Raw genomic sequence first — 10472 nt, 5'->3', positions numbered from 1 at the left:
ATTATGCTGGTTTTGTCCCATGAGGCACTTCAGTTACACACTTGAACGTGAAGGTAGTATGTTCTTGTCTTTAAGTACCACACCAATGGCTTCTGTACTACAAAAATCAGGTCCCTAAATTGCATGTAGAATTTGAATAGGGCAGCTATGAGTCCTTGCAGTTTAAAATACCAGATGAAGTGTTTCATGTCATATCACTCTTGGTTTGTAGCTTCTGGTGTACAGAGTCTAAAACTTGGCTGTAATGGCTGTTTTTAAGTTCATAAATGAAATATCCAGATCACTGAAAGTAAATTAAAAGTACAATGAATAACCAACTCATAGCCAAGCAGTCAAGTGCCCTATTCAAAATACCATCCACAACACAGCATGCACTATAATAAAGTAATCAAATTGTTCAAACTAATTAATTCTACTGCCATTCCTTTGAGGAGACAGCCAGTTAGCAGTAATTTGATATTTATTTTATTTTTGAAAGCTTTAGGAATCATGCCTGGCACCTCGTCTCTTCCCAGCACAACCCTACTCTGCAGGTTGTACCTGGGATTTATTTCATCTGCCTTGGGATGTCCATGATTGTGGAATGGTGCAATGCAATACTTACTGATAAATGTATTTGTTTTTAAAATACATTTATAACAAATACAGGAGAAACTTGCAAATAACTGCATTACTGGCTTTTGTTGTAACCATTAAAAAAAAGTGAAGAGACAGTGGGCTTTGTGGTTCCTCCCAATACGGGGGGGGGGGGGGAGAAAGAGGGCTGCATTTGAAAATGCAGTACTTCAATCCTATTGTATTAAATAAAAACTTATTGTGATCGCTAATGAAAAATGAGGAGAAGATGGTGGGAGGAGGTGAGAATGTCCCTGGTTAGTAATTTCCAGCAATGATGCCTTTAATCCAATGAAGTAAGGAGAAGGAATAAACTAATTGCATACAAAGAGGATGGCACAGTGGTTAGCATGGCTGCCTCACACGCCAGGCACCCAAGTTCAATGCCAGTCTCGGATGACTGTGTGGAGTTTGTAGGTTTTCCCCGTCTGTGGGTTTCCTCTGGGTGCTTTGATTTCCTCCCACAGTCCAAAAATGTGCAGATTAGATGGATTGGACATGATCAATTGCCGCTTAGATTAGGTTATGAGGTTGTTGGGATAGGGTGGAGTGCCCGAGGGTCGCTGCAGACTCGATGGGCGAAATGTCCTCCTGCACTTAACTGTAGGGATTCTATGATAGGTTTTTGAAAAAGGACAGGAAATAGTAACTGGACGTTCACAAGCAGCATTTCTATTAAACTAAAAGGGTGTATGTTTTAAGCATAATTAAGTGATCAACGCAGCAGTGTAATACATTTGAGGGCTGCTTCCTTAAGTAAATGATGTAACATCAGGTAATAGGTTGTAGTTGTCCATCAGTAGATTTTTCTTCATTACAGCGATGAATGAATTGCTGCATTAAGGTCACAACCAGACTTGGGCCATTGTAAACATTACCAAAGCGCGGTCTTTGGCTACCCGTGACCTGTAGGGAGGTGCATTTTAGAATTGGACTGCTCTGAATGTTTAAATTTCTTCAAAACAAACTGATGGAGCTCCTGCCTTAAAAGTAGCTTCAGCAATTCTTGTGCATTTCTCCTGTGTGTTGTTTACCTAATGCATTGCAGCAAGCAGGTTTACTCCTGGTTTTGTGAACCATGGCCATTTGGTCAGACAACTAAAACAAGAATTAACAATTAAGGGCTGAATAGCTGCCTCCTATTTTGTATAGGACAATAGATATGTAGAATGTCTATTGAGCATTTGGTTTTTGGCCAAGGAACTGGACAACGACCTGTTAGACACGAGTCCAGTTGTAATAGGAATGGAAGAGATTGTGACACCAAGGTCACATGTGGATTATGGAAGCATTAGTTGGTATTCATGGGGCAAATAGCTTTTCGTTCCAGTGTCCTTTCCTAAAATTTCAAATTTGCAGGTGTCTTTTGTTCTTGAAGCATTCCTTGAGTTGTCAAAACCCAGGCATAGCAGCAAATCACCCAACAGTTTTTACCTGTTCATTCCATTTTTGAGTCTCCTTTGCGGTTAGCCTCAGCCCAACACTCTTGATTGCAGATCTGATGCAGTTGTTGTCTCATTTGCCATGTAAGCAATTTGGTATGAAACTCATTCCAGTTAGAGTTGTGAACTGCATTCTACAAACTTTATCATTTTGCTCACTCCCTCCTATTTGTCACTGAACTAGTTTTATTTGAATTAGCCACCACTATTGAATAAATAGGTTAATTGGAAAATGTTTGTTTTTTTTCCACTATTTTTGTATCTCGATAGAGCCTTTTTTTTCTGTGGGATAATCATCCCAAGAGGCATGTGGAAAAAGGCACCACCAAGAAAAAAAGATGGTGACCAAAACCTGGCCAGACTTGGAATTTAAGGGCGACATGGTGGAACAGTGTTTAGCACTACCTCTCAGCACCAGAGACCCGGGTTCAATTCCGGCCTTGGGTGACTGTCTGTGTGGAGTTTGCGTTTTCTCCCAGTGTCTGCGTGGGTTTCTTCCGGGTGGTCCGATTTCCGCCCACAGTCCAAAGATGTGCAGGTTAGGTGGATTAGCCATGCTAAATTGCCCCTTTTGTCTAGGGATGTGTAGGTTAGGTTGTCGGGGCGGGGCTGTAAACCTAACTAGGGTGTTCGGAGGGTAGGTGCAGATTTGATGGGCTGAATCATTCTAATAAGGTGAAGAGGAAATTTAAAATTTGATTCTAGGCAGCTGTAGGCATTGTTAACATTGGGGTGAAAGGGGAAAATGTCAGTCAGAACTTTGGACTGATTGGAGATGGGGGACAAGTGAGACCATGATTGAAGCACACAAATAAATTTTTATATAAAGTAATGAATCCAGAGCAAATGTAGGTCAGTGAAAGTGTCGATGCACTAGTGGATAGTGTAGTTTTGCATAAGCTGATCTCTACTGAAGGAGGATTTGATCCTGATGAATCAAAGTGACAAGAGGCCTAAATGAGTGTTCTTGCATTTCCCACAGATTTATGTTATGGAACTGAAAGTAGTTTTTGTGATGGAGAAAATATTGTGATGGAGAATTGTATCAGAGTTGAGCTTGGGATGCTTGAGCTTGCAACAAGTCTGTTTTAAGCCGGAGCTGGTGTGGAGGGAAGGGATGGATGCGGTTGAGGTGGGAGGAATGGAGTTGGTGCTGAGGGAACAGTGTTTCAGCCAAAGGCTGAAAATGATGGCTTTGAACTTTTTACTGTTTAGATGGAGGAAATTGCAGCTCATCCAAGACCAGATGTCAGACGAGCAGTTTGGCACAAATTAAAGGTCAGATATTGCATTTAACTGATCCCTTACACAAAATACAAAAAGTAACTAGATTATGGCTACCTGCTTTATCCAAGTTTGTTCTATTTTTAGATGCAACCTTTTTACATAATCTGATTTATAATTCCTTCTAGGCTTGCTTCACATTTGGAGGTACAAAATATAATGTGCTAATAATTAATATTTTCCCAAAGCTTAAAGGTTGACTATAAGAAACTTGCCCAATGATCAAAGCATTGTGCCAGTGTATGGATTTTTAGTGAGGATCAAAATTTCAAATACATATCAAACATGTCTGCAGCAGTACATGGTGCTACTATGGTTTTGCTTGTATATCTAAACTCTGGACTTTAATTTGGAACTTCCCTTCTAGTTGAGTCATTATTTTGCCTAGCCATTTTATATGTCGTAATCATTAGAAACAATATATCAACCAGCAAAACAACTGCAATATTTCATGTGCAAAATTTTAACCCAACCAATATTTGGCCTTGAGCTGCAGGTTTTGCCCAGTGTATGTGCTGTGCCAAAAATTTAAAGGCCCGCACACTTGACTGCGTGCTACTAAAAAGGGGAGCTACTAAAAAGGGTCAATGTTTCAGCAATCCAGAAATGTGGATTTCAAGATTCAAACTTTCTATAACTACGTGGAAACAACCTGACAAATTGCTACTGTTTAAGTATTGCTACCAGCTGGCTATTTATACAGGTTTTTTTTAAGTGGAGCATTTATTTCAGTCCAAAATTTTTGCTTCCCATTTACTGCCATGTTTGATTATACACTTAATCAAATGTAGAATTGGCCATATGAAACTGCAATGTTTTATTCCATTTGTCACCACTCTGTTGTGGGCTCTGGCCTCTAGTAAGTGGATAATTTGTTTTTAAACTTCTGAACTGATATTTTAGTATGGAGACTGGTCAGTGGTACAAGCCGTTACCTTTTCGGTCTTATTAACAAAGTGTACACCCCATATTGCATTCCATCACAATTATTGAACAATGGTTTTGTCACCACTTATCAATAGGGGAATAACCCCAGTGGGCGTTTACTTGTCACGAGGTCTGCACCTACAGCACCAATCAAATGCACTGTAATTTAAGTTGCAGACAATGGACCACTGGATGGTGCAAGTCAGAGGTCCGCATGTTATTTTGTTTCCCCCCCCCACCAGATTGTGGCCACTTCATCCTCATCCTTAAACCTGCCCCTCGGTTTTCTTCAAAACTCTTGCTCTGGGTGGTGTATTATTCCACCACTTGTGTTTTCATTTGATTTAATCCATTATTCAACATGTTGGGTTTAGTTTGCTTAGATTTAGGCTTTGCAATCTTTCAGTTTTGAGGCAGATTTTTTTTCTTTTTAAAAAATAAATTTAATAAATAAATAAGAGTACCCAATTCACTTTTTCCAGTTAAGGGGCAATTTAACGTGGCCAATCCACCTACCCTGTGCATCTTTTTGGGTTGTGGGGGCGACGTGGAGAATGTGCAAACTCCACACGGGACAGTGACCCAGAGCCGGGATCGAACCTCGGACCTCCGTGCCATGAGGCAGCAATGCTAACCACTCTGCCACTATGCCGCCCCTTGTATTGAGGCATATTTAGTGTTTATTCCCTCTAGACTTGTTACTTGAAGGTTTTCATTGATTGACTTATTAGGCAGATGGCAGATTCTCTTTGTGATGCTCCATCATAGACTTTTGCAACACTCTACCTTGTTTCATGCATCTCCAGAGTTCTATTTCAAGCATGTATTTTTTGAAGTTAAAGATTTAAGTCACGTTACCACAGCTAGTCTTAAGTTTGAATTTCATTACTTTCTGTTCTGGCAGATATGCCTCCCAAGACTTTATAAAACAAAAAAAAAAAAAAAATACTTTTGTTCTTTGGTCCTCACTCTGTGTTTGTGGCTGTTAACAACACTGTTCTTACAACAGTGACTCTCCTTCAAACATAGTTCATTCTCCTCCCCCCTTCCCTCTTGCGGGAACTCTCAATTTGACTTTCGTTTGGACTGAACTATGACCATGACATTGCTACTTTCTCTCCCTGATCATTTTGATTCATATGCAAAGGCACCCAAATCCATGTGAACACCGTATAGTGCTCTTTGCTTTTTATAAAAGTTGCTTTTATATTACTACCAAAATTGATAATTTTGCATTTCCTTACGTTATAAGGAGGCATAGACCTCTTTGTAGCCTCGTTATGTTTACCTTCTACTTGCTTTTTTTCTATCTAGTCTTGTACTGGAAGCAAACAGGGAAACGTTACATAGTCCTTTCATTAACACATTTATAAATAGCTGAGGCCCAAGCTTGTCGGTTTTTTTTTTTTTGCAGCATCTTTCTTCTTGTAACCTGAAAATCAGCTTTATTCCGGCTGTTTTCTGTCTATTATTCAAACCTCGTGTTCCCCCAAACCGGTCCGTCTTACTCTTGTTGCACCTTATCTCATGTGTTTTGAAAATCAAAATTCAGTATACTGCACCCATCCCCTATCTATTCTGCAGGTTACACTCCATCTCAATGGACTTCAAAATGTTTTCCATTTCATGAAACCATACTGATGCTTTCTAATCATTGACTTTCAAAGTATCACTATGACCATAGAATATTCTAGAATTTTCCTTACAACAAATCTGGTCTCTGGCTTTCAATCTACCTAGAATCTCAAGAATTCTGAAAGATCAAAGCCAATGCATGTACTATCTCTACACTTATTCACGCAGGGCATCTGGTGCAGATGATTTAGTTAATTATCAAGTATTTTTCATTTTAGTTCCATCGCTCTCATTAGATCCTTTTATTTCCAACGCCCCGATAATTTCCAACATGGCTTTGCCTACTGTGAAGATCGATACAAATATTAGTTCAACATTTCTGCCATTTCCTTATTCCCTAAAATAACTTCTCTCTGCTTCTTAAAGGACTTAGTAATATTCATTAATCCTTGATCTTTATATACATGTGAAGCTCTTATCTGTTATTTTCTGCAGGTTTTATTCATGTACTTTTCTCCAATCGATTTCTTGATCGTTTGTTGATCTCAATTCCTCAAAGTAAAATGCAAGGGGAGATTTCTGAAATGGTTGCCTTGTTTATCTACTATCACATTTTTTGATCTAATTTCCCATTAGGCAACTTGTTCCGCATGCCTATGTAATTAATTGGCTTTTGTTGAAATTCAAGACCAGTTTCTGATGTCCTGTCACTCGAGCTCAATGCAATTAAATTCATCATTATTGTTCTTTCCAGATAGCTCTTTCACTAATTATTACTGTAGATGTCAGCTTCTACATTGAACTATTGAAGCCTCAAAATCCTTCAATAGGGGTTGACTTATGCAGAATAGAAGAGTGAACTGCTGGTGTAGGTGATTACCATCGTTTTAACCATTGTTTTTTTGTCTGGATGTCTTTTATTCTTGTGCATCTTCATAACATGGCCCATATCATCTGCTTGATCCCTTGCGCCCAGTTATAAGCTACCGATTAATACATTATCGATTTGTGGGATGAAAAATCGAAGCTGATGTATCAGGACTGGAAAGGGAGGTGGGGGAATCGATGTTCGTGCAAAAAAACATGGTTTTTCAAACTGAAATAATAGGGTCCACAATTGGTAATTATAACTACTAATTATACCTGTCACTTTACATAATGTTAGATTTAAAGCCGTTTGTTCTCCAGTTGGTTCTTTTGTTCTAGAAAATACAAAATTAGTTTTATGAACTTGACCTCCAGACTACCTCTGCCAGTTTGGTTCGTCCAGTCTATTTAAAGACTGGGATCCCACTCCATTGTAATCCTTGTTAATGGCACCTCTAATTTGACAATTGTTGTACTCTATGACACTTTGAAGACTATAAATTATTCTCTCTAGTGTTTTCTGTCCTCCCTATTTCTTCAATGAAAATAATTCTGCATCCTGATTTTTCTAAGGGGCTAATACCGTCTTATCCTTTTATGTCGGCTATCTCCCATTTTGCTCATATTTTTCCACAAGTCAAATACCCTGAAATATTTGGTTCTAAAGTTTGATGATTTTTGCAATCGTGTCCCTCCAATAGCTACCAGATCAAACCCACTTACTTTATTTTTGATAATCCATCTGCTTTGTTGGAAATGTTCTTGTGCATTCAGATATACAGATATATATAACTTTAAGTCATTTTATTCGGACGTGACCTTCAATTACTTTTGTTGAAGCTTGTCTGTCTGAGAGACATGGCTTGATTTTGACCCATATTGCTACCCTGCTCTACAACCTTGACCTTTCTTTAGCTTTAACCAGACCTCCCCATAAGTCATGTGTACTGCCTGAGTTATTTCACCTGCACATTGGTCACTGCCAGGTGAGGCCCGTCCCAATGGAACAGTTCCCCTTATCTCGACTGCTGAAGCTAGGACCTCGTGAATTGAAACCTCTACCTCGCATTCTAGTTTTTAAACTATATTTTGTCCCTTTAGTCACTTGGTACATGACTTGGGTAGTAATCCTGATATTACCTTTGAGATAAATAAAAAATTGGACCCTAGATCTTCACACTTGCTCAGCAGAACCTCATTCCTGCTTAGTCATTGGTTCCGTATGAATGATGACTACAGGATCATTCTGTTCCTGCTGCAAGTTCTTCAACCATGAGGGAATGACACTGACCAGGAGCACTACCTTTGGCAGTTGCAGATGCAGAGATCTGTATCTATCTCTCTTTATTCATTTATGCAATCCCTAATATTATCTACCACATGCCTGTTCACTCCTCCCATTTAAATGGCCTTACCATGGTGCCATTATTAATTTTCTCATCCTCTTTGTAGTCTTTTTGTTCTCAGATGTAACAAGTAATTCGTACCTGTTGGACATGGGCAAATAACAACAGTTTGTCATGTGGTGATGTGTAATAATTGAGGAAAACCACTGCTGCCTGTAACTCTTAATGGATCGTAATTCATGTATATGTTCAAAGCTTTGTTATAAAGGTTGAGATCAAAACTGTTTTAACCTCTCAAAGGGGTATTCAGCCATGATGGTGGCTTTTGATGTGATTAATTTTAGCCACTTCAATGATTCCGCTCTAGGATAAAAGAAAGCTGCATCTGATGTCTCTTTCTTGCTTGACCTTGAGTCGATCACATTCTCCTGTTCCTTGGCCACCACTTGTCAAACCTAAACTGCTACCCAACTTGAGAAGTGTGACGTACAACGGCACACTCCTGACACCAGGCTTCAAGTAGCTTCTCTCGATCCTTTGTATATCAAGGATGGTGTCAGTGGTCACATGACTATATAGCAAGCCTATGACCACATTGCACTAAGGCACTTTTCCAAACATCCTCCTTGCATTTAAAAAAAAGAGCAACCTGTACACACCGTCTTATGCAATTGCAAGTCACGCACATGCATTGGTCTACAATGAAAATCATCAGCCATGTCCAGAACTAGTCATTCCTGTCAGATCCACTTTCATCTGCTCCCAATGGCACGTAGGTGGGTGGTTATTGGCTGTTCATTTGGTACCTGCTCATTCCTGGGGTGATATTACCTCTCCAGGGAATTTTACTACCATGGGGAATGGTTGACGTCTGGGACTGGTGACCATTCAGTTCCTTGTGCGGTTTGCATCTTCCCCATCAGCTGTCTGTTTTGAAGGAGTAGTTTTTCCAGTTGTATGTATATGCCTGTTGTTCTGATATCTGGTTGTTTCTTTTGCCCCTTCTGTGATCAAGGTGACAACTTTTGTTACACAGGTCCCAAGTTGCCAAGTGGGTTGTATTAAATGCTTGCTCCATGGTTCTCAATTCTCACCTCTGGCAATGATTTGACAGATTTATTGAAGTGAAGTAGGGTTTCTGTTATTTCACCTGACTTGTCACTCCGTCTGTGATTATTTCTGACTTCAAAGTGTCTTAGCTATTGGAAGAATAGTTTTCAGTGTGGCATGATAGTTGCTGAACCTGGCTGCTTTTGATGCCCACTGGTGTGTTTCTCCACTCCAGGGTTTCCTTGTATAGGTCTGTGGTCGATCTACTTATTAAAATTATCTCTAGCAATTATTACCACTGCATCAGCCTTTGCATTGACTGGGGATAGTGTGGTGATGTGTAGTGTTGAATTCTTCACCCCTGAACTCAGGGCAATTGTTACTCACTATATCAGGAATGCCATAGTGACTAAATGTGCTTGTTGGCATTCTACAACCTCACTGGCCATTGACGTTGGCCTGTTAATTCAATGGTATGGGTAGTCTTCAACTGCAAAAGCTCCTTCTTTGAAAGCTATTTCCTTAGTCTGTCTGGGTTCCATGAGTGGCTCTTTAGCTTGGTGTTCACTTCAAGTGCTGCACAGACTGATATGGTCCTTGATCTAATTATTCGTGTTTGGCCAGTAGTGCACTTCTCTTGCCTTTCCCAGACTAGCCTTCATAGAATCATAGGATTTACAGTGCAGAAGGAGGCAATTCGGCCCATTGAGTCTGCACCGGCCCTTACAAAGAGCACCCTACTGAAGCCCACGTATCTACCCTATCCCCGTAACCCAGTAACGCCCACTTACCATTTTTTGGATACTTAAGGGCAATTTAGCATAGCCAATCCACCTAACCCACGCATCTTTGGACTGTGGGAGGAAACCATAGCACCTGGAGGAAATCCACGCGGGCGAATGTGCAGACTCCACACAGACAGTGACCCAGCCAGGAAATGACCTGGGACCCTGGAACTGTGAAGCAACTGTGCCAACTACTATGCTACCATGCTGTCGTTGATTGCTTGATAGGTTTCATGAATGTTCTTCTGCATCTTTCCTCTTCATCTTCAGGATGATGATTCTAGTTTCTTTGTACAAGATGTCATTTTGGACAATTGCATCATCTTTGTGCCCAGTACACACTTTCGTAGCTTAGATTTGTCCTTGATGGTTTCTAGCCATCCTTTGCATTTCATTTGTAGTTTGCCTGATCTGAGCAAGACACTTGTCTGTCAGATTCAAAGCCTGTACTCAGTTGTTGACTTGATATATGTCCTGCTGCTTTTCATTGAATCCAGAAGATTTCAGACTGTGTACTGATGCCAACTTCCTTCGGATGTGCCACTTCCTTCGAAGGGAATGATCTCGTGCATGTTGGCAAT

General features: G+C 40.1%; 1 protein-coding gene across 8 annotated transcripts in view; it reads left to right on the top strand.

Moving 5' to 3' along the window:
- elavl2 (ELAV like neuron-specific RNA binding protein 2) overlaps positions 1–10472 on the top strand; it is a 103523-nt gene that overhangs the window by 55573 nt on the left and 37478 nt on the right. For 5 of the 8 annotated variants that reach the window (XM_038804639.1, XM_038804640.1, XM_038804646.1 and 2 more), the window contains one exon: positions 3273–3335. The exons of the other annotated variants lie outside the window; for them this stretch is intronic. In XM_038804639.1, coding sequence (XP_038660567.1) covers positions 3273–3335 — 63 coding nt within the window. The remainder of the gene's footprint in view (positions 1–3272; positions 3336–10472) is intronic. 8 annotated transcript variants of the gene reach the window in all.

The sequence above is a fragment of the Scyliorhinus canicula genome, chromosome 8 (genome assembly GCF_902713615.1).
Source record: "Scyliorhinus canicula chromosome 8, sScyCan1.1, whole genome shotgun sequence".
Classification (NCBI taxonomy): domain Eukaryota; kingdom Metazoa; phylum Chordata; class Chondrichthyes; order Carcharhiniformes; family Scyliorhinidae; genus Scyliorhinus; species Scyliorhinus canicula.
The sequence above is the reverse complement of the archived record's forward strand: the minus strand, read 5'-3'. Positions and strand labels throughout refer to the sequence as shown.